The following is a 21,713-nucleotide window of genomic DNA, read 5'->3' on the forward strand; positions in this document are numbered from 1 at the left end:
ATTGGAGTGGAAAAATGATAATTACCCATGATTTTTTCTTCTAAAGCAAACGAAATTCCGGTCATAGAGAGTCGAGCACTAATCATACGCTTTGATACTAAGCTTGAGAAATTTACAGACACTGGCTTGAGTCGTTCGCATAAATAATTTCAATTTTTACTAAATTTCTATAAGTACGTAACGTATACTTGTTTATGGCATAAATGAGAGAGTATATGATGCAAACAGTCTTGTTTTATTTTTACCGATATCTGCGGCTGGCTGCGACAGGCTACGACAGGCTGCGACAGGTATCAAGGAGGACACCGTTGCGCCGATACGAAGAGTGCGTGCTCGAATTAAGACATAGATAAGGAAGCAAGATAAAAATAAACGTCGGATAAATGATCTTTTGTATCAACAGAATGTACCTGACCCGAGAAAAGGTAAATAATCAATTTAAAAAGTATCGAAATACAGAAAGACGAGTACGGTCTTAATTAAACATATTTTGCATAGACTAAAATATTTAAAAATCTCTACAGAAATTTACTCTCCACGATACATGTATAATCGAAAACAATTAGACGATCGCAGTTCAACGACACGCGAACTTATCTCGAATGACACGTTATAAAATTAGCAGATCGTTTTACTCTTTATAAATCTCGATAGAATTTGCCCTTTTAAAACACAAGGCAAGTAGAACTACAAGTAAACGGTATTCGATACCTAAATAAATACAAGCGATCACTGGAACAAGCGATCCTCTGATTCCTCGAAGTAGCCAACGAGGGACGGGGGAGCAACGTAGTCCTCGTCACTTTTTAACCATCGAAATTCCCCGATAGCGAGGAAGAGGAGCGTAACGCACAGGACTGCAACGGGGAGTCTGCCATCGGGCCGAGACAGGCTGCTCCAGCAGGCGAGGAAGTGCCAGTTGCTCAGCGGCAGTTGCCACGGCTGGACATACACTCGCTTCCTTTCGTGAAAGTCTTCGTTTGCATACGCGCTTTACCCCTGTTCGCGGTCCACTCGCGAGGGCCATCGCGGTAACAACGAGGGAGAAGAGAAACAGAGGAGGCGCGATTTAAGGCAAAAAGCGAGGCCCTACGAGGTACTGCCAGGATACATATTTGGGTAGAGAGGAAACAGCGGCGAGAGGGAGAGGAAAGGAGAAAAGAGGGATCATGAGAAGGAGGATGCCATGTGCCAGGAACAGTGAGTGCGTGTGAGTGGCGTGCGTGTACGTGCGTGTTGGCTCCGGTCCTTCGACCCTCGAGGACGTACCACCAGCCGAGGACACGATGATGATCCCGATGATACGCGCTGCCATCCTTTTGTCCGTCTTCGTTCACCTCGATGCCGTCGCGAACTCCATCACCTTGGCCAAGGTAAGTGATAGGATCGTTGCTCCGAAAATTATGGAGGATTCTTCGGAGATCTTGGAGAAACGGCGTGTATCACTTTTTGAGATGCACATGGAGTTGCTCGTCGCATCTTATGGCTTTTGTTAATTCTTAATTAGCCATGCGAAGACACGATACTGTTGTTCCTCCGGTAATCGTGCATGTATATTATTTTTAGATAGCGCTTAGCAGCTCGATCTTCACTTTAGTCATCCAAAATCTTCTTTTAGTTAACGCAGCTCGATACGTATTACAGAACGCGGGTACGCGTGCGAGGCTAAACAGCGCGAGTAATTAAGGGTTACAAACTTACAAGCGATCCCTAATCTCTAGCGCGGAGCAGTTTGTGAGACTTAGAGCATCGTCTGCTCGGTGGACTTGATTTATGAGATGCTTTGTGAATTCAGATGATTAGTCAAGATAGCGGTGTATTAACCCATTGCCTTATCAAATGGAATTCAAATGTAACCGTGAGTTATACCTTTGGAGTACAATTATATAGTCATCCGTCAGACGTCCTGACTGACGTTGTTGAAAAAAATCAAGAGGCAATAGCCGTCTAGGGTCCTTTCTTCTTTCAAATGCAGACGCACGGTGCTCGAGGGTCCCGTAATCGTCCCAGCTAGAGTATTTCGTGCAGCGTTGCAGGTGCAGCTATTTACGCAAAGTGTTAGCCGGCTAAATTGTTCATTGTGTAGTTAGAAGGTGTTCACGCAGCACGGTTGGCTCTTCGTTTAATTAGACACGGGTTGCCAGCGCGACAAGTATAGTGTTTTCGACCAACAACGAGAGGAACATTTTTACGAGTCGTTCCTCTCGACGGGAAAATTATTAGCACTCGCGGCGCGAACCGTCGTCGTACGAGCGTTCCACGGCCTTTTAAGTGTCCCGCCGTGCGATACAAATAGTCTTTTGTTTGCACCAGGCAAAGAGGCGAAGGTAAACAGCGGTAATATCCGACACACGGCGATGCACAATTTTTTTTGTTTGATGCAATTAGAAATACGCGACGTCTAGAGCCGCTCTCTTCGCACTCGCGGGGCTCTGTCCCTCCTTAGTCGCCAATGATTAATCGAGAAGCTCTGGCCAATACCCGTTGCTAACTTAATTATGTGGAGCACCCGATAACTCACTGCCTTCACACTCCCCGTGAAGATAATTTTGATTTCTCGTTACGAAATTTTATTGCTTTGCACTCTCTCCATCTTTCTCTTTCGCATAGTTCCGAGAAGGATTTTGAAACGACGATTCTTCCATGAAACAGAACCGCGTTTTATCAAAGCATCGCGGTGTGTTCGCTCGCAGTGTCACGGTGAAATTGCAGTATTGCACGAATATGAATCATTGTTACCTTTATCAATGCTCGCGATCGCAATACTAACTATAAACAGAAAAAGTTTCCTTGATAATAAGAACGATGTGTCATTTTTTCTTTAAGTCGTGCCAACGTGTAAGCTAAAAGTTAAGTTTACAGTTCCGTTTTGCTTCCTTATCACCGGCCATCCTTCAAGTTCGTATCTGAAATTATAAATTGCTTGGCGGTTTTTATAATTTGCCCGTTCCTGTATTAAAAGTTACACGCTGCATCTTGAATATTCCCATAACGTTTCCAACATTCCCCTGGGACAGAAATCTCGCGGCATTTAAATCAATTTCCCGATGCACGTCGCGATCGAACATGGACGAGCCGTGTGGACTTAGCCGCTAAAGAGAGGCTCGCATTTATTTCCGTCGCGGTCATTCGTTTCTTCGTTATCGAATTAATTACGATAAAAGCCGGCGGAGTGTCCAGCGACTTCGTTCTTTCCTCTCGTCATCGTTTGTTTATAAACTATTATGATGATTTACCCCATCCGATCGCAAAGTGGCGCAGGGGATGGCCTCCGAGGACGATAGCGCGATTTTTCATTCCAGGACGTGGGGATAACGATTGTTCGCTTTTCAATTAGCTCCCGAAAGGTTAAATTAGCTCCATTCGTTTCAACTAATTTCTAGGGGCAACAAATTAAATACGATCGGTATTTAAACCTACTTTCGTGCCTTTTCTGACCTGTTTTAAATACTGTCCGAGTGCTTGTACCGCAAAATAACTTCGTCAATAATAAACGCGAATATTCCTTCGGCGGATAGTAGATTATGCCTGAGACTTCTGTTGCTCTGTTTTCCGTGGATTGCTCCGCCATGATATATCGCGGAAACGTCTATCCTCTCCAAGCGTTTGCTCTTCGATTGTATTCTCTTTTCGCGCGACATCGCGTTCTGTGTGCCCCAAGTAGTAATTGTATTTCTGCATTTAGTTCCTATCGTACGGGAACGTTTATTAATATATTTGCCTTTATCGTTCGTAACGATGTATGGAGCACTGTTCTCCTTACCTAATTATCGTGACTAACATTTTGAACATCGTACATAAATGCAACAATACATATCTGTATGTACCTGAGAGGCGAAATAACCCACATCTATTTTTTCTGTCTTTTTAATCGAGTTTTCATATATCTTACAGCTCTTTGCTTGCGTGTACAGTGACCGAAAAAGTTGTACAACTCCTTTTCAAAGCAAGTTTTCTAAGCGCCTTTAGGCGCCAACAGTGGTCGAAGGGTTAACAACGCCGTTGAGCTTTCACGGCTCATTATCGTTGCACCACGAATGCTACAAGGGATTGGTGAAACGTAGAGACGTCGATGCGCACCGTGTAACTTGAAACATCCACGCTCGAAAGATCGAACGTCTCGAAACACTGTAGGGTTTAAGGATAGCCGCAACGTTTTGCGGTAGCCACGTCGTGGTCAGATAAAACGTTCGATTCCCGATGAAAATCGGCCCTAAGCGGATAAGATAGGATCGTGGGCCGTGGAATACTCGGAAACGAGCTACCGCATCCTCTTCCAGGTACGAAGCGTCCAGAAACTCTTTGCACGTGTGCACTTTGGTCCCGTTCAGGGCTGCCCGTAAGGATCGGTCGGACCTACGGATCGTTTTATCTCTCCTCTCTTCGCTGGCTGTGAGAAAGTCGAGATTACACGGAAGTGAGCCACGCCGTTCTCGTCCCGGTGAAAAGAAATCGTCTCCAGCGATTTGCATACGCTCGATGTTTAACGAACGAAATTCCTGGCTGCCTACGAATGGAGGAGATAGAACAGAGTTCGATCGAGAGATCGTTCGCTGAAGGAAAAAGCTTGGGAATCTCTGATCTACGCGATCATATTTTTAAGCGACCATACCCTTCGTTATAAATAGCTGGATAGAAGAAATTATGACGTCAGTAGACGAAAACTTTTCCTGTTACCAAATCATCTTTTCGACCAATGCTTTGCGTCATCGGTAGAACGGATATTATCTAAAAAAAGTTAAATTTCGACACGAGAGAGATGGCGGAAAATCCCGCGGTTAACGACGTCTCGAAAGTTCAAGCGACGATCGCGATTCACGTCCAGAAGTATGCGGGAATCGGAAGGACGCGCGATCCATAGATTAACGCCGGCGATCGCGCGGAATTCCCGAACGGATGGGATTTTATTGTACACGACCGAGGGATTTGCATATCGTGAACCTTACTGATTAATGACACAACCGAACGACACAGCTCGCGATGCCTTTTTTTCCACGAAGGTCGATTTGGAACGGCGAAACGCGGTGGGAGAGGGGAAGGAGTAAAAAAGACACGGTCGCGTATTCGTCCGCGTGACAGGAGAGTGTTAAGTCGAAATTGAGAGGGGCGAAAAAAAAAAGAAAAATGAGAGAAGCCGTTCGTATGCCAAGTGTGCCCACGTATGAATTCCTCTCGATGGCGAACCTGTGCCTATGTAAGTGATCTCGACAGGGGGCACCGAAAAAAATTCTACACATTCCAACGGATGCGTCGTCTTCGATCAAGAAGAAGCCAACTTTTTCGAGTGGCGCCGAGTGACTGACGATATATAACGCGGAAATCGCTATTAATTAATCTTTTGACTACTGTTCGCGCCTAAAGGCGTTTAGAAACATTGCGTTTATGATACTGTAGGGCTCCACTGTCCACGATTGAATTTGCGAGTGAATTGCAATCTTATGGTACAACTGGAGTGCCTCAAAGTCTGTCGTAATCAAAGAGTTAAGAGAAAAGTTGAATATGATAGGATTTTTCGACAAGATTGGCACAAATTTTGCATCTTAATCCAGCCAGGGACGAGCAATAATTAATAAGAAGCCGGTTGCACGAATGGCGAGCATCGGGGCCCGAGAAAGAATGCGTCTAAGAAACCTGTTTGGGGAGGGCCCAATATCTTACACGAGGCCCCTGTCCTCTTTCTCTCTTTCTTCTTTACTCTCCTCTCTTCTCGTCTCTTTTTCTCTCGTCTCCTTCCGATCTGCCCGGAGACGAACGCATACGCGCAACTCTTCCCTCTGCGTTGCATCGCGACACGCACAGCTTCTCTCCCGAATGCTCAGGTGTTTGCAGATATATCCCCCTTTCAAGCCTTTTGTGCATCGTTTTACCTTTTGCATCGTTAGCCGGTGCCTCTTCATCGTTTCAGCTATTAGCGGGGATTCCTGGTAAAGCGTCTTTGAGACGCGCTCTCCTGGATGATTATCGGGTCAATTAACGTTCGCTCTTGCTGGGAAAAATACAGTTTTCGAACACTTTGGGCCAGTTTTCTCTTAATATTCAATATAAGGTTTTATACTTTATTACCCAACTGCTGTAAGATATTCTTCAAAAATTTTTTTTTGAAACGCGATATAAGAGGTTTAATTGTAGATAAATGAAATTAATACGCATTAATTGAAAAAGCCACGAGATCCTCCTTCGCATCTCAGATCGATCTTACATAAGCGCATATATTCATACCTCGAAGGTAAATCACGTTAATACCAGCTGTTCTATCAAGGATCGTTGCACAACTGTCTCACCGTCGTAGAGAAACGATATTTCACCGTTTATGCGACTCCGTTTTTCACTTCCTCCTGATTCACGTCCATATCCGCTGTGGTATCATTAACGATGGAATTTTGTGCAAGTTGCTAGTAAAAAACGCGCTTCCAATCCGATTCGATTCGATTCGATCCGATCCGAATGGCAATTAGCGTGGCAACAACTGGGCGTTCGGAAACCAATTAAATTGAGAGTAATTTCACCATCAATGTATCAAGCGTGTCGGCCAGGACCTTGATCGTCGATCAGTAGGCAATATTAAGTTTTATCGAGGATCAAATCAATCCGGCGTCGCTACTCTATAATCAATTTTCTCGTCGTGTCAAGTATGGGGGCAAGCGGTACCGCATGGCGCCAATCTGATGGAATGTTTAGTTTTTTTTTTTCGTTCCTCTCCTTTTGGTTGCGTCTACGGGAGTTTCTCCGGTGCGTGCTTTTGATCTCTCGTGCCGCGATGGAGAACCGTGTTGAACTGCACTTCCTCTTCTAATTATCAAATTATCCTAATTAACGTTCCGTACGTACAAGAGGAAGGTAAGCATTAGTCCAATCGTCTAAGAAATATTGTTAGAAGAAATAATAGTTAGAAGAAATTTTAATTTATTTAAAATTTAACAAATTTCAAATTGACGTCCTCTTGGAGTGTTTTAACTTTGCCTTTACTTGTATAATATAGCGATCATTGCCTAGAGTCTAATCATTTTCAATGTGGTATCAGTAACGAATTCTGCGAAGTCAAATAAAAAAAAAAGAGACGTTTCTCACGTACCATTATAAGCGACGTTCGCTCACGAACCTACAATTAAATAGTAACTACCGCGGAAAATGTGCTCTGATAATCGACGCGCGTGTCAACGACGACGACGACGTAGTCGCAGTCAAGACCTGCCCCGTTAATTAACACTCGGCTCGTTAATAGGACACGTTCCCCTACGCCTGAGAATTCGAGCCGAGCCACGTTCGGCTAATTAATAACCATCCTTCCACGCTTGATGGATGAAAACGATGTCTTCTTCTTGTTCCTGAATCGTTCCTCATTTTTATCGGCTTAACAAGAAGATGAAATTTGTCTCTAGTAAATCAGTAAAGTATCTGCTAATATCTTCAACCACCGATACGTAGTTCCTCTTCGATAAAAATGCGTGGTTCTACTAAAAAGGAAATGAATGTGGCCTCGAAATCACTGCATTTAACGATAGAAAATACTCGACTCCATATTTCCTCTCTGAATCAGAATCTTACTTATACACGATAATAAATAATTTTCTATAAAATTGTTGTTGAAATAAAAATCAGTCGCGCGTGGGTTCCGTAAAATCGCGATCTTTCGATCGAAGATACATTGATTTCGAAGAAAGGGAAACGGCTGAGAGAATAGATGAAAAATGGATGAAGTTGGTGAGAAAAAAATCGAGCGGATACCAGTTTTCGATGTGAGCTCGCGATACGTAGCTGAAATTTATTTTCCGCCCGAAGGAAACGCCGTGGCTCGCAATTACGCGCCGAAAAACCCGTTCCGTCCGCGCGCGCCAAATCACGCTATCGATTTCCATGTTTTCGCTTTCTTTTCCCCCTTTTATTTAAGCATTACGCGGCTGCAAACGCGCTCGTTAACGAGACAAGCGACAAGGTAACACGATCGCGCTGTTTGCCAACAATTAAACGCGATCCTATCCGGGCATTTAATTTGTTCGTAAATCATGGATCGAAATGATCCTACTCTCGATACCGCTACGCTCTGAAATGGCTCGTTAGTTTATTGGTAAATAAATTAGAGCGGACGAGATCGCCAGCGGCTTGTTAGAATTTCAAGAGTGGACGTTGCCTTTAGCATTACACGTTACCCTGGTTACAGTATTGGTACTCTAAGTTCACCCTTTTGCAAATCAACTTCACCCTTTTGCAAACTACATTCACTGAAGCAATATCATTCATTTCTTTGTACCTTACATTGTTGTACCGCAATTTTTCTAAGCGCCTTCAGCCGCGAACGGTAGCCAAAGTGTTAAGAAAGAGATGTGCTGAGTGTAATGCCAAGTAACTCTAGTCGATTCGATCTGAACGAAGAACGCAAAGAAGAATCGTGTCACTATCTTTGAAAGCAGAGATACAATCGTCTAACTAATAACGCGTTATACGGTGGCGAGCATAAATGGCCGTTGGTTAATCGGTATTTCCAAGCGGCTCCGTTGGCGACCTTATAATCAGAGACACTGACAAATCACTGTGTTTCGCCCCGTCGTCGGTTCTCCAGAAAGAAACGACACCTCCCGGTATCCCATCATTAGGCGCTTGTACGTGCCTCGGAACATATCTTTATCCCTGCCGTAACTGTACGCTCGGCTCAGAAAAATCGCCTCAACTTCGTATTACTCGCGCTTCCTACAAAGAGTTATGCAACGTATCAAATAAACATTTAACAGACCTCCGCGCCTCTTTACTGTTTAAGTACCGTGAGCCTTTTGTGGGCCTCGTGTGTCTATCAAAGAAACTATGCGTCTGGATGTGTGCAAAAGAAAAGCAGCGGAGAATGGAATAACAGGTGCATCGCTGAGACGCCACTTAACCACCGTAGATAATTACTAATCGCGTTATGTCATCGCGGTTACATGCGGTCGCTCGTACCACTTGTATCACCATCATGGTACTTTTAAAGAGGAATGGATCACGTTCGATCAAAGTCTACGGTCCCATTTTTTTTCCGACCAATTTAATGGTACCGTATTCGCAGTTTATATTCGCCCTTTTGCAAAGCAAATTCATCCGAATCAAATATACTTATACTACTTATACTTCTCGATTGCTCTCGTATTATATACGAAGAAACGTTCGCACGGATCGCACGCAACAGTGTCACAGGAGGGAGAGTATTCAACACTCTGTCCATCGACGATTACGCACATTGAATCTCCCTTCGACATTTCAATTTACTGGCAAGGACACTCATGCGGGTGCATACTAATCTACTCTATGCATTCAATAGAAAAATCGTGGGAATCACTTCCACACTGACCCTGCTCCGAAATAAAACACCTTAGCAATAATTTGGCAATAGTTTCTATCGCTATCTCCCAGCAATAGAAAATTTCCATTTCAACGGTAGGAAAGGTGCGATGGAATAAGTTTAACCACCGTAAATCACTAATCAATGCTGGATATCCTCTCACAGAGGATATCAAAGAAACCGATCGGACGTCGCGATCGCGATTGCAGCTCGATTTGAGTCGGTCGCGGGCGTCGTTTTTCTCGAATCGTGTCCGCGGTGGCGCCAAGCGAGGTGAACGTCGCGCGCACGTTCCTCGATCGCGTTAACATTCAACGCGTATCACGGATTATTCTACGCTACGACACGCGTGTTGCACTCTGGCTATTACGCGTATATTGCATCGCGTTGCGTGCACGCGGCGTACGCGACGATGTAACGCATTCCGGAGGAACGCGGCGCGGGTGCGTGCCACCGATGATCGGGCGCCAGAAGGATCTCCGCGCGGAGATCGATGGCGTCTTCCTTTCGAGGGAATTCCGTTAGGCCCCGACGGGTCCTTTTGGCACCGTTATATCACGCTCCGCAATCGGACGATCGCCAAGCCTTTTATTTGCTTATCGAGCGCATTATTCGCTCGTGGCTACTGAACTTGGCTCCGTGGAATGTCCTGTTTGCGTTGCCTCGATAAGTCATCGTCGTAAAGAAAGTTTGTAAATTACATTTACGATCCAAGCGGCAAATGGAATGAATAGGCGAGCAACGAGGAAGCCTTCTCTTTTGATCAGCACGTTTTGTTCTCTCGTGTCGCATGTTGTGTAATTGGATCGTGACTGAAATATTTTTCTGTCAAACTGTAGCTCTTGAACAAAATGATTTATTGAAATTCCAATAGTCGCACGTGGTCTATAGAATTTTGATAATAGAAAGTTTTCCTTCGCAACTTCCATCATCATCCTTATATCTGAAAATTAGGAAATCCTATGAATTTCAGTCATTGCCAATAATGAAAGTTACGAAGCAAAGCTTTCTATATTATCAAAATTCTATGGAATGTATGTGGTTATTGGGAAAAATTAGGGAATTGCAATTAAAATTCATTTCTCATGGATACAGCGGGCATACCATTCATCATTTATCCTATTATTTCCGCTACCGAACCACTCAGAGACACTGAAGGCATTACAATCTATCGATGTTAAAGTTAATTCAATTGTATAGCACTTGGAATGATTTATGCGATCGTATCTTTAACGATTATGCATTTTCATGTATCGAACGATTATCTTGGTGCAAATATGCAAGTGTAATGTGCGCGTAAGGCACGTAGGGAACGACAGGCGAGACGGCGGCCATATTTCACCGATGGTAATTAGTGGCGTATTTCTCAGTGATACATTCAATCATTTCAACGAGGGTAATTACTGACACGGTCGTCCGCTCAAGATCGTAAATCGGGTTTCACATTCCGTGCAATGCAAATGTATGACGTAACGATCCAGGCGCCTCTTCTGATGGATTTGAGGCGCCTTCATCGCCGGATAGAGGCGCCTCCTCCGTGTTAAAGACGCCTCTGTTTCAGACTATTCCGAGTGAATCACTCGCGTCGAGGGTCTCGATTCAGGAATTTTTCGCGCCCGATATAATTCCATACGATTTCAACAATTTCCACGTTTCACCTGTACATTTACTTCGCCACTCGTAATTAACTGTCCGTCCATCGAGCAGACATTTATCGTTACATCTTCGTTTAGTTTTAGCGATGGTTTTTGATTTACGCGTTAAGTGGAGGAGGTGACGATAGTTCAACGATGGTTGCGACTTCAATCTCTTTGAAGGTGGAAACGTATGGCCACCAATTGTGGCCGTAAGAAATGCGATTCGCAGACACTCGTGAAAGATAGCGTAAATGCGTCAGCAATCTTCTTGGAACATCAAACGGTGCTGATGGATTCAAGGAAAATCGTGAAAGAATTAGTCATACCGCGAAACGTCCGGCCAGTTTTAATTTCCATTCTTTCTTCGCCACGACCACTTAAACGGAAGTCGTAAAAAATGAGAAACATCAGTTAGAACGCTCGCAGAGCAGCGTCAGTTGACTGTACTTAAGTGGTTTTGTAAAATGATTCATTATGATTAGTCATAGTTGGGTGACATTTCGGTGTAATATTGCTCGATGATAACTTTATCACCCCCTTTTCTATAATTAAGATGTATATGCCTCATCTACGATATTGACACTTTAAATTCATCCTTTTGCAAATTAAGTACTTCTACTTAAATATCTAAAAAAAAAAATACCAAACATAAACTAAGTAGTAAAGTAGGTAATTTGAGCACACATACTTGATTTGCGAAAACATAACACTTGATTTGAAAAAGAATAAATTTTAAAAGTATAAATACATATAATTTATACAGCTGGCATAATAGTACGTTGGATGTTTAGCATATACTTAGTGTGCTATCTGGTTATGTGTTTTAGGAGGAGTGTAGGAAAAGGATAGCCGAGTGCACAATGAGCGACGGTGCAAGCACACCGGTATGTGGGAGCGACGGTGTTACGTATTCGAGTCAGTGTCAGGTCATCTCGAACCAGTGTCAAGGCATGTCTATTCTTATCAAACACACTGGCCCTTGTCCAGGTAGGATGATGCATTCTTCTTGTAACAATGCTAGTAATTATTACTGTACTTTCACCACTTAGTCGTATCCATAGAAACGCTGTCTATTGAAACAGCATCGGACACGCCGTTTGCATCATCGCATGCTTACGACACGCTTTATAAACGGTTATTATTTTTTTCTAACGTTACACGTAAACGTAATTCAATTTTGCCTCTTTCTTATTACTGAAAAGTTCCTCGGAAAGAAACATTGCGAAGCGTTTATTTATGCTAAGCAACTTAACCGTGGCTGCTAACCACTCGGAAGCAAAGTATTTCCAATGTACATAGCCGAGCAGTAATCAGCGATAATCGTCACCGTAGTAATCTTCAGAGTACACATCCGCGAGTTATTACATTTAACCGCTCATAAATTGAACATGCAATTACATACATTTCTTTTCTCTCCGGTGTTTTGTATTATCTATTTGTTACTCATTAGTGGATAAGTTATTGGTTGTTTTGATCAGCTCCCCGCGTACACTGATAGCAGCCTAGTAATTAACCAAAAGAACGATGATCGAAGCTAGCAATTTTCCTTATATATGCCCTTGGCCTGTACGTCGAAAAAACAGTAAGGTCTAATAAGGAACCACGCGATTAAACTCGTCCACACAGAGACACCACCGTGTTTCTCCGCAAGACTGACCGCCAGGCCTGGTGCACGACCGGTATGCCGGTCGGATGGCACTTACTCACCGGTGCAATGTCACGAGGAAACCGGGTACTGTTGGTGCGTGACGCCGCAGGGCAGACCACTGCCCGACACCTCGGTAAGAAACGAAAGACCAAGATGCGTGAAAAAACCTGGTCCCAGATCTGCTGCTTCCACCAGGAGCGGGCAAAGTAGGCGCTCGCCGAACTGGAAGCAGCGAAGGCAGTACAGCAAGCACAGGAATACCTGCGACCGGGCAGAGAAGTCCAAGTTCAACGGGAACCTGATCGAGAACTTCAAGATCGAGTACAGGCGGACGAACATCTCCGCCGATGGTGAGGATTGCAAATCAGATTCATCCTTTTTAACCTCTTCTTCCCCCTTTTAGTCGCCTCATACGACAAGCAGGGGATACTGTGGGTGTATTCTGATCCCCACCGCACAGGGATGTTCGATGCTCTTGTATTAGCACATCTTTTTTTTTAAACACGAACACTTTGTTTCTTTTTAATTCACGTTTATTTTAGTCTTACTTTCCTTGAATTAGAGTTTTGATTTTTATATGAAAGTGTAATTTTGTTTGGACAGCAAACGAAAATCGTCTTGAAATGTGGACGCAGAATCTTTTTCTTCTCAAAGAGATCTTCTAAACTATTAAACGCATAAATTATAGCGTTTATTTATACGTCTGTAGGAAGCGTTGAAGTTTTCTGGGATCACTGGGAGTTCCACGATATCATTCTAAAATTAAATATACTATTCCCCTCGAAAACTCACTACCCAAGAAGAAGGTCAACGCTGGAGAACGGTTTAGGGAACAGTCTGCTTACTTTTTAACAGTGAATTAGTAAAAGTTAAATTCAACTATTATATTATATACTGTCATGTCGTGTTTCTTTCGTTATTTAAATTGCATCTTCCCTACTGACTCTCACTCGCTTCGGTCGTTTGTCCAAACAGGTGACAAAAACGTGGAACGTGTACTGTCGTGGAAATTCGTAACGTTGGACAAGAACAACGATGGCTACCTGGACAGAGCGGAGTACAAGGAATTGAGAAGGCTCGCGAAGAAGGCGGTAAGACCGAAGAAATGTGCTCGCACGTTCGCCCGCACGTGCGACCTAAATCGGGATTTGAAACTCTCCAGGCAAGAATGGGGTGCCTGCCTTGCGAACGACTTCACTCGTAAGTTTAACACGTGGTGCACGTGCTCCTCACACGTTAAAGGGGGAATCCCGAGGACCTCTTAGGCCTCCTGGACGACACTTGCGCGGTCCAACGATTTTCGACCCCTTCGTTGCAAGCGTTTCTTTACAAAACTTCATATCTCGCCTCCTTCGTGTCAATGCAAGTTCACTTTTTGAGGAGGAAGCGTTTTTGGCAAGCTGAAATTTTAGTTGTACATTCGTTACTCCCCGGTGCTCTCCAAAGTACAAAGGGTAAAGTAAATATTGAAATTCTTTAAACATGTTAATCTGACAAGTGACTCGATTACATTCAGTATGCGAACTTGTACAATTTATCGAATTACATATTCATGGATCTGACATAAGGGGAGCAATATTTATTACAATCGTTTAAAAACAGCAAGTGTAGTTATGTTTCTCCTATTTGTTTTTTATTAGAGGTTTGCATACGCTGATATCAGACTATTGAAATTATCAGTTTGAACCGCAAACACGGCTATATAACACCGCCATTCTGATAGGCGAGGGTTCTCAAGGTCACAGCCGAGGTTGTTGAGTGCATAAATCAGTTTTGAACACATTGATATTTGCAAAACGGCGCCACGCTGTTGCGCCATGAAAGACTGTCTCTTCTATGTGGAATCGCCACTTCGATATACAAGCCGGTTCTACATTTCGCGATTAATTTTATTACCCGCTCCTCCTTCTTCAAACGAATATCCAAAAAAAATGTTCACGCCAAATTTTATATCATAACTGCATTAAAATAGTTCCTTAAATTATGTAAATTTGCTTCTCTAAAAATTCTTTCCTCGTTTAAAAAGAAAAAGAAGGATTTTAGAAATATTCTGTATAATTTGGCATACCATCGAACGCAGATAAAAATTCCTGCTGTTAATATAATTCAGGAACCTGCGATCTGTCTTTATGTAATCGTCGAAGAGACGAAAGAAGGGGTCCAAGATCGTTTCCGTGCAAGAATGGAACGCCATTATGTTAATCCCGGTGTACCATGCGTCAGTGTTATCCACGATGAATAATCATCGGCGATAACTCCGCTGTGGTAAATAAATTCTGTCCAATTTTCAACTTAATTAGGAGATACTAAACCGAAATCGTAAAATGACTGTATACCGCCGTGGACACGGTTTTTACGGCGATCGTAAATCGGGATTAACATCACCATTCGTACTTAACGCTGCCTAACACGCGCTAATCTATCTGCTCGCGTGGCATTGCAATTCGCCTACGAGCAATTACCGCGCACCGGTCTGCTCGTCTTTCCTCATTTCCTGGGTGAAGGTTGCCGCTGGATCGCTTCTGAACGCACACATCTCACAGATCCATGAATAATCTCTTCAATCTCTCTCTTTTATCCCATAAGTTTCCGTAGAAGACAAGAAAATGAAGAAGGAAGTACATTTCCGATTATATCTGTGGTCAGATATATGGCAAAACATACAATGTGCCACATATTTTATTTACATATTAAAAGTTGCTGTTTCGCTACTTCTTTAAATATTCAATTTAAGGGAACAAGGGAACAAATCAGATTTTGCCATTCTACCATAGATATATCAATTCGTTACGCTTCTAATTGCTGATGATTAAATCGCGAGCATGTTGTAGATACGCTTACAGGACGATCATAAAATCAACCCATTTTATCAAATTTCCCATCTCCTTAAAAAATGTTAACTCAGTTCGATCGAAACTTCTCGCGTTCAATCTCATTCGAGTGAATCAGGATTAGCTAGCAACAATCTGAAACGAAGAGAACAGGTTCGATCTTGTGAATTGTACAAAGTGGCTGATTTTAAGTTCTTCTCGGACAGATATACGCACAGCTTATTACTTAATTTACGAGCGAGGGAAACAAAAATTCTTTTGCGAAGCAGGCATAATTTACATTATTCGATCAAGGCGAAGTAACGCGGGGGCAACATTCAGACGCTGGACGTATCATAGTTTCATCACTTTATGTTGCCTGTTGCAACAATATTCGTTTGTATATGAACATTCACCTTTTCAAATTAAAATACGTTATTTTTCGGTTGTTTTTTCCTCTTCCCCCCCTCCAGTTCAACGATCGTTTGACATTTGAGCATGGCACGCGGCAACCGCGATCGTTCGTGCAACGCGTGGAGAAATCCGTGGCGAAACGAGAGGGAGTCCCGCGGCGATCGTACGGCTTATTTCCTCCGGGGGTAGTCCGTATTTGCATAAATATAACATACGTAGGATTCTTCGCCTCGTAGGATTTTTTGTCCGAGTACGGTGCCTTTCTTTTGTACATTCCAATGGTGTCTCTTCAGCCAATTCTCGTGTTCATGTTTCGTCGTCCACTCTGTGCGTTGAATTAGTTCCTCCTGGCACGCAATGTCGGGCAAATATCGTTTTCACGTAGCTATTTTAAAGTTCGATCTCATGAATATCAGATGAGAATCTTCATCCGATTCTTCGTTTCATTTAATTTTACGATCGTTCGTACATGTTAAGTACTATTTCTATCGAAGATTTCTTCTTCTCGAGATTCTACAAAGTTCCCGAAGCAAACAGTTATTCGAGTAGAACCTAGATCTCGTAATTTCTATACAAATAAAACCAGCGGAACATACCTTGATGGAATCGTAATTCTACGTATCAATCACGGCACGCGTTTGTTCAATTAATTCAGTGACATTTTTCTCGTAAAAGAAACGCATTCGCTTCGAATTTATTGTTGTATCATTAGTGTCAAACAAAAACAAACGTTTTAAAATAATTTCAAGATATTCACCTGATCAGGTATTCCAATAATCGAATTGTTATCGTGATTCATCGATATTTCGATCCATCCCCGATTTTAAAGTTATCTTCGAACCAATTGCGCTATCTTCTCCTCGAGAAAGCCTCCCTATGTCCTAAACAAACTGTCTGTAATTATGCAAACTAGTCTACACATTAAAATGGGACAAATTTAATCCCATTAATGAAGAAATTGAAGAAAGTGCTCTCTGAAACTCGACCCGAGGAACGTCGAGCGGCTTTCAGGAAACTCGCGGTGGCAATGGTAGCGAGCTTCCTCCGTGGTCAGTGATAAATAAAACCGTTCGAAAGCGTGTCGGTTGTTGCGGGTCGTTTGAGGATAATACCGGAAGATCGTCGTCGCGGGCCGACGTCTCAGCGTCTAAATCGTGGTGTAAATTACAAACGGTGGCCGGGACAGGATGTCGCGCGCGCCAAGGGCCGTCCTCTATAGTCGGCCCGCTTAACATTCGTGAATCCTGCCGGAAGTTTGCCCACACTGCGACCGGCCACCATGGAATTGAAGCAATTGACCTCGTGTACTTGCATGCCACCGTTACTCGCGGGTTAGCCTGCGAGAAATGACCGCCCGCGCGACTCGTCGCTTCGTAAATCCGCGCCTACGCGAACTACAATGAAGACTATTTGAAACTATCCTGCCACGGTTGTCGCGTGAGCCCTAAAACAAACTTACCGAGTTCACGTCGCGACACTTGCGCACTGTTCCCTCTCAAATACGAGTTTGAAAACAGAATTGTTTCCGCGGCGCGCAATTTAAGAAGAGCGCCGCGGTCTTTGCTACTCGATTCGACGTTTCTGCTCCCTTTACTTTATCAATGCTTCCGAAGTGATCCATTCTACGTAACAGTTATGGATCGCTACGATTTGAAGTCCCTCTTGCGATATCTCGCACAGTACATTTCTCTCATGTTTGTTATCTGCACTGGAAAGTTATAGATGCGTTGATTTTCTGTAGAACACTGTGCTAATTGTAGTGCCTCTTTCTATCTTTAAATCAGGTAAACTGCGTTTGTACGATGGTATTGAAGTAGAAGCGTGCGTAGATTAAGCGATACGTAGAATTGTGGTCAATTGCATGTTAAGTAATCACGTTCGACCCAGGATACTCCGGTATCGACTCGTGTGACCCGTGAATAATCGAGTCTCTTATAACTTCCAGCGGTCGCTCTATCAACAACTTTCTACAATCAAGTTTCTACTGTTCTACTCAAATTTCCACAGAAATAACATCACTTCGCTTGTAGTATCCTCACAGGGGACGTAGAAAAACAATCGGTTGTCCCACTCTTGGTACACGTCGATGCAATCCTTTATGCATGGACGAGCATGCACCGGTTGAACCCCCGCGCTATGGTGCCTAACCGACGCGTGTAAATCGCAGAAATTTAAGTACCACACTCGGAGAAAATTGTATCACTTCCAAAGGAATCTTCAAATACAAAACATTCAAATTTCCTTCCCTGGAATATTCAAAATCAATGTTCGAATCATCGAATTCTTTGGAAAGTCGAAAAGAGGAAGGTTCAAAATATTTTCTCCGAGTCTACTTTTCCTAACGTAATTAGGGGCGGATCAAGGCAAGTGTTTTCAGATTTGCTCGATTATTTCGTGGACGATTATTTTGAATCATTTCGATCGTTTCCAAAATCATTAAGTTAAAGTATTTCACCCATTGCTATCCGAGGCCCTACGTGGCCGCTTAGGTCATTTACCACTTAATCCGCCCCTGAACGTGGTCCATCGCATGGTCCCCTCCGATGGCATACAAAAGCAGTGCATGAGCCCAGAACCCTCCCGAGAAATTGCAGTCAACGGCCAAAAGCGAAAGAGAGAAAAAGAATGAAACTTCCACCGCTCCAGAATTAAAAGCAGAGGAGATATTACATTCGTAAACGTAGTTTTGTTACACCAAAGAAGGGGTGCGCGCTAGGGAAAGAGAGAATGAGACTGCTGCCTGAGAACTGTTATTGACCACCCTACTATTCGATGTTCGCCACCGCTCGCTGCTCTGCTAGCAAAACCTGCGATGCGCGAATGACAAAAAAACATTGTACATATAGGTAAGGCCGGTCGGCTGAGTGACATCATTGTTATCATTTAGTACGTTTGTTCTTGTCGCTGAACCCCGCAGACGAGCGCCCCGAGGTCCTTGAGGCCAATAGGACCCGGGAGATGGACCAAGGTGAGTCCTAGTTCTGCACATCAAACCACCACTGTTAAAAACGTAATACCTGCGTTATTTCGTTCTCTCAAGTGTACTTTCCTTGCCGCTGTTTTTCCCTGCGACGGGATTCTTGTGGATTTTTTCATCGCCCATGGTTGTAGCAACGCAACAGTCACGTATAAAGTTGCATCTCTCCTTGAAAACTGTTCTTGACGGATATGTACGTAGGTACCTACAAATTTTATTTTTTATTGCAAACTTTATACTCACAATAAATTGTCGTAATAGTTAATTATACGTACAACGATGCGTTATAAATATCCACTTGAATCCCTGTAGCAGATTTACTCGGCGAACAATCCTTCGCTACACTTGGTCTTCGCATTCTTTACGCAATTAAAAATAGCACGAAAAGAAGGAAGTTTCAATTTCCATCGCGACAAACATTTCAATTTGTTGAGTTATTAAAACATCGTTTAGAGCCATCCGAGCGTATCCGCACAGTTTCACGGAACGATTGAATCATTTGAACAATAAACGTGGCAATGCTTTTTTTAATACATGCTTTCACACTGATTTTTATAGAACTGGAAAAAGCCTTGCTGCGGTTACCATTTGCTTCAAATTCGTGCGTCACCACCCATTCGTTCGCACCAGTCACGCGATAACTTCGTAAAAGGCAAATGAATCTTGTAAAAAATCGAAAAGGAAAGCAGCACGCGTTGTAATATATTTCATGATTCATAGAGCGCTTTTTTTTAAATGTTCTGCATGAGCTCTGTAGAAGGAAATCAAATTAAATGTGCCGGGAAACGTATGCGTCTGTGTGTGAATCCCACTTGTCGCGGGTGGTGACGGTTTTTCGAAATTTGAAATGAAGTAAAAAAATGTACATTACAACGTCATAATCATCCGTGCGTGTAAATAAAAGTCTATTCTTTCCAATTTAACCGCTGCTTTAACAGATCGTACGATACGATCGCAGGCTGTACAAAGAAACAAGACTTTTCATTGTGCACACTGATCAGAAGTAAAAGCATTTTGTAGAGCGTGCTAAAAAAAAAGAGGAGGAGAAACATTTTTCTTGTACATAACGATTAACATTAATATTGAAGTTTCGGTTAAAGGGACTGTTACGCCTTGTTAATCGACTAGATTCATATGGTAATACCATTCTTCTGCGTTTCACAGTGATAAAAGGTAATCCTCCTCCGATGCATCGACCAATAATTATCAGTGATCCAAACGATACGAAAGAAGATAGCGAAGGTGAGTGTCTGTTTTAGGAAATTATCAATTTAATAGAATTTCGATTTCTAAATACGAGATCTTCTCAATTAAAAATAAGAAGAATGCTAATTGTAATGGAATTTTGCAGCGAACGATTGTTTAACGGACAGACGATCCGTATTAGAGGACGAGAGGCAACATTCTCAGGAAAAATTTTATGTACCTGAATGCACACCCGATGGGAGATACAACCGAGTGCAGTGTTACTCCGGCTACTGTTGGTGCGTGTACCAAGATACTGGGAAACCAATTCCTGGCACGTCTTCCAAAGATCGTACTCCAAATTGCAACCCAGTCCCTACGCCCAGTAGGCCTATGAAAGGTAACTAAATCACATGGTTCCCAGGTTCCGTTACAATTTAAACAAACAAATATTTCTGATGTATATGGTGTTAGGTTGCCCCGAGCAAAAGAAGCAATTGTTTCTGCGAGACTTAATGGATTTAATGCAAAAAAAGATGAAGGAGGATGGTACGGATTCGGATGAAACAACGGCTAAGTGGCAAGCATCTAAAGAGGAACAAATAGCGACCTGGCATTTTGTCATGCTTGATAAAAATAAGAACAAGGCAGGGACACAAATTGTTTCTATAATAACGTTAGAGATGATAGGAACTGGGTTACGTAGATAAATCAGTAGTTAAGACTAGTACATGTGTAACTTTTCTTTCTTAGGTTCTAGAAAGAAAAGAATGGAAAAGTTTCCGCACGATGGTAGCGAATAACAGACAGCTTCAAAGATGCGGGAAAAGACTTCCTAGATACTGTGATATCAACAACGATAGGAAGATTAGCATGACAGAATGGTTGAGTTGTCTGAATGCGCAACGTTCTACAACATGTAATTACTTCTGTTACAAATATTTTTCTTTTTGTTTCTTTTTTTTTTCTATTTTTGCTTTTAATTTCGGAAATATTAGCTCTCTCAATTTGCACAATTTCTTCCGAAACGTAGTAATACAGTAGAATTTTGATCATCCTAATCGTTTGTAACGCGGTTTTTATATTTACTGCTGCTGTTCCTGAACAAAAATTTGGTAATTTTCTTAAGTTAATCGCAATGATCGCAATCGAGGTTCCACTGTATTAGATTAGAATGATCTTTCGGTTTTGAAAAATATCTGTTTTATATTTACGAATATTAAATTATTTCAGCTGAGAACACGGAGAAAGCATCAACCACTAAACCAAGGAGAAAAGGTCTGAATCCATTGGACCACTATCTTAACGACGATTAGAATGCATATGTGATATGAATCTGTGTATTCGCCATGTTTCATCGATTAGTTACAGTAATTATTCATTTAACACGGTAATCGTGACAGGAACAATAGAACTTTCAATGAAAGCCAGTTACTGTGTTAAAAGAATTTTATTTGTATTTTTATATCCGGTGATAAATACCGCCGTCACGTCACTTTATTTTTAATATAGTTCATATTTATCTGTACCTTATACAGATATTAATAACTCGATAGTGTAGTTTAGCATAATAACGATATATATAGAGCTGTATGAATAAAAAGTAACAAAGTATTACGGGCATAAGATCATGTACATATACATATTTTTTTAAATCTTTTTTCTTGTCTTAAGTGCTACATACGACATTGCTTTTTCATGACAATGATAATGCAGACATGTGAAATTGGATGTA

The 21,713-nt window shown here is 42.4% G+C and overlaps 1 protein-coding gene across 3 annotated transcripts; it reads left to right on the forward strand.

Moving 5' to 3' along the window:
• Positions 1-723: 723 nt before the first annotated feature.
• Magu (SPARC related modular calcium binding-like protein magu) lies at positions 724-21,592 on the forward strand. Of its 3 annotated transcripts, none has more exons than XM_076902574.1 (10): positions 724-1,373; positions 11,772-11,931; positions 12,571-12,942; positions 13,568-13,792; positions 18,704-18,784; positions 19,958-20,035; positions 20,145-20,378; positions 20,453-20,625; positions 20,732-20,897; positions 21,212-21,592. In XM_076902574.1, the coding sequence occupies exons 1-10, from the start codon at positions 1,287-1,289 to the stop codon at positions 21,292-21,294; spliced, it is 1,659 nt and encodes a 552-aa protein (XP_076758689.1). In that variant the 5' UTR covers positions 724-1,286; the 3' UTR covers positions 21,295-21,592. The 3 variants fall into 3 exon arrangements, with proteins under 3 accessions (XP_076758689.1, XP_076758690.1, XP_076758691.1); XM_076902575.1 differs by having other exon boundaries at positions 726-1,373; positions 18,734-18,784; XM_076902576.1 differs by lacking the exon at positions 18,704-18,784 and having other exon boundaries at positions 732-1,373.
• The last annotated feature ends 121 nt before the right edge of the window (positions 21,593-21,713 follow it).

This window comes from Xylocopa sonorina, chromosome 10 (genome assembly GCF_050948175.1).
Source record: "Xylocopa sonorina isolate GNS202 chromosome 10, iyXylSono1_principal, whole genome shotgun sequence".
NCBI lineage: Eukaryota > Metazoa > Arthropoda > Insecta > Hymenoptera > Apidae > Xylocopa > Xylocopa sonorina.

Bases quoted from the DNA above. Each gene is read 5' to 3' on its own strand.
- Magu (XM_076902574.1), top strand. From the start codon at position 1,287: ATGATGATCCCGATGATACGCGCTGCCATCCTTTTGTCCGTCTTCGTT. The intron at 20,626-20,731 runs GCAGGGACACAA...TTTCTTTCTTAG, and splicing joins TTGATAAAAATAAGAACAAG to GTTCTAGAAAGAAAAGAATG. The intron at 20,898-21,211 runs GTAATTACTTCT...AAATTATTTCAG, and splicing joins TGCGCAACGTTCTACAACAT to CTGAGAACACGGAGAAAGCA.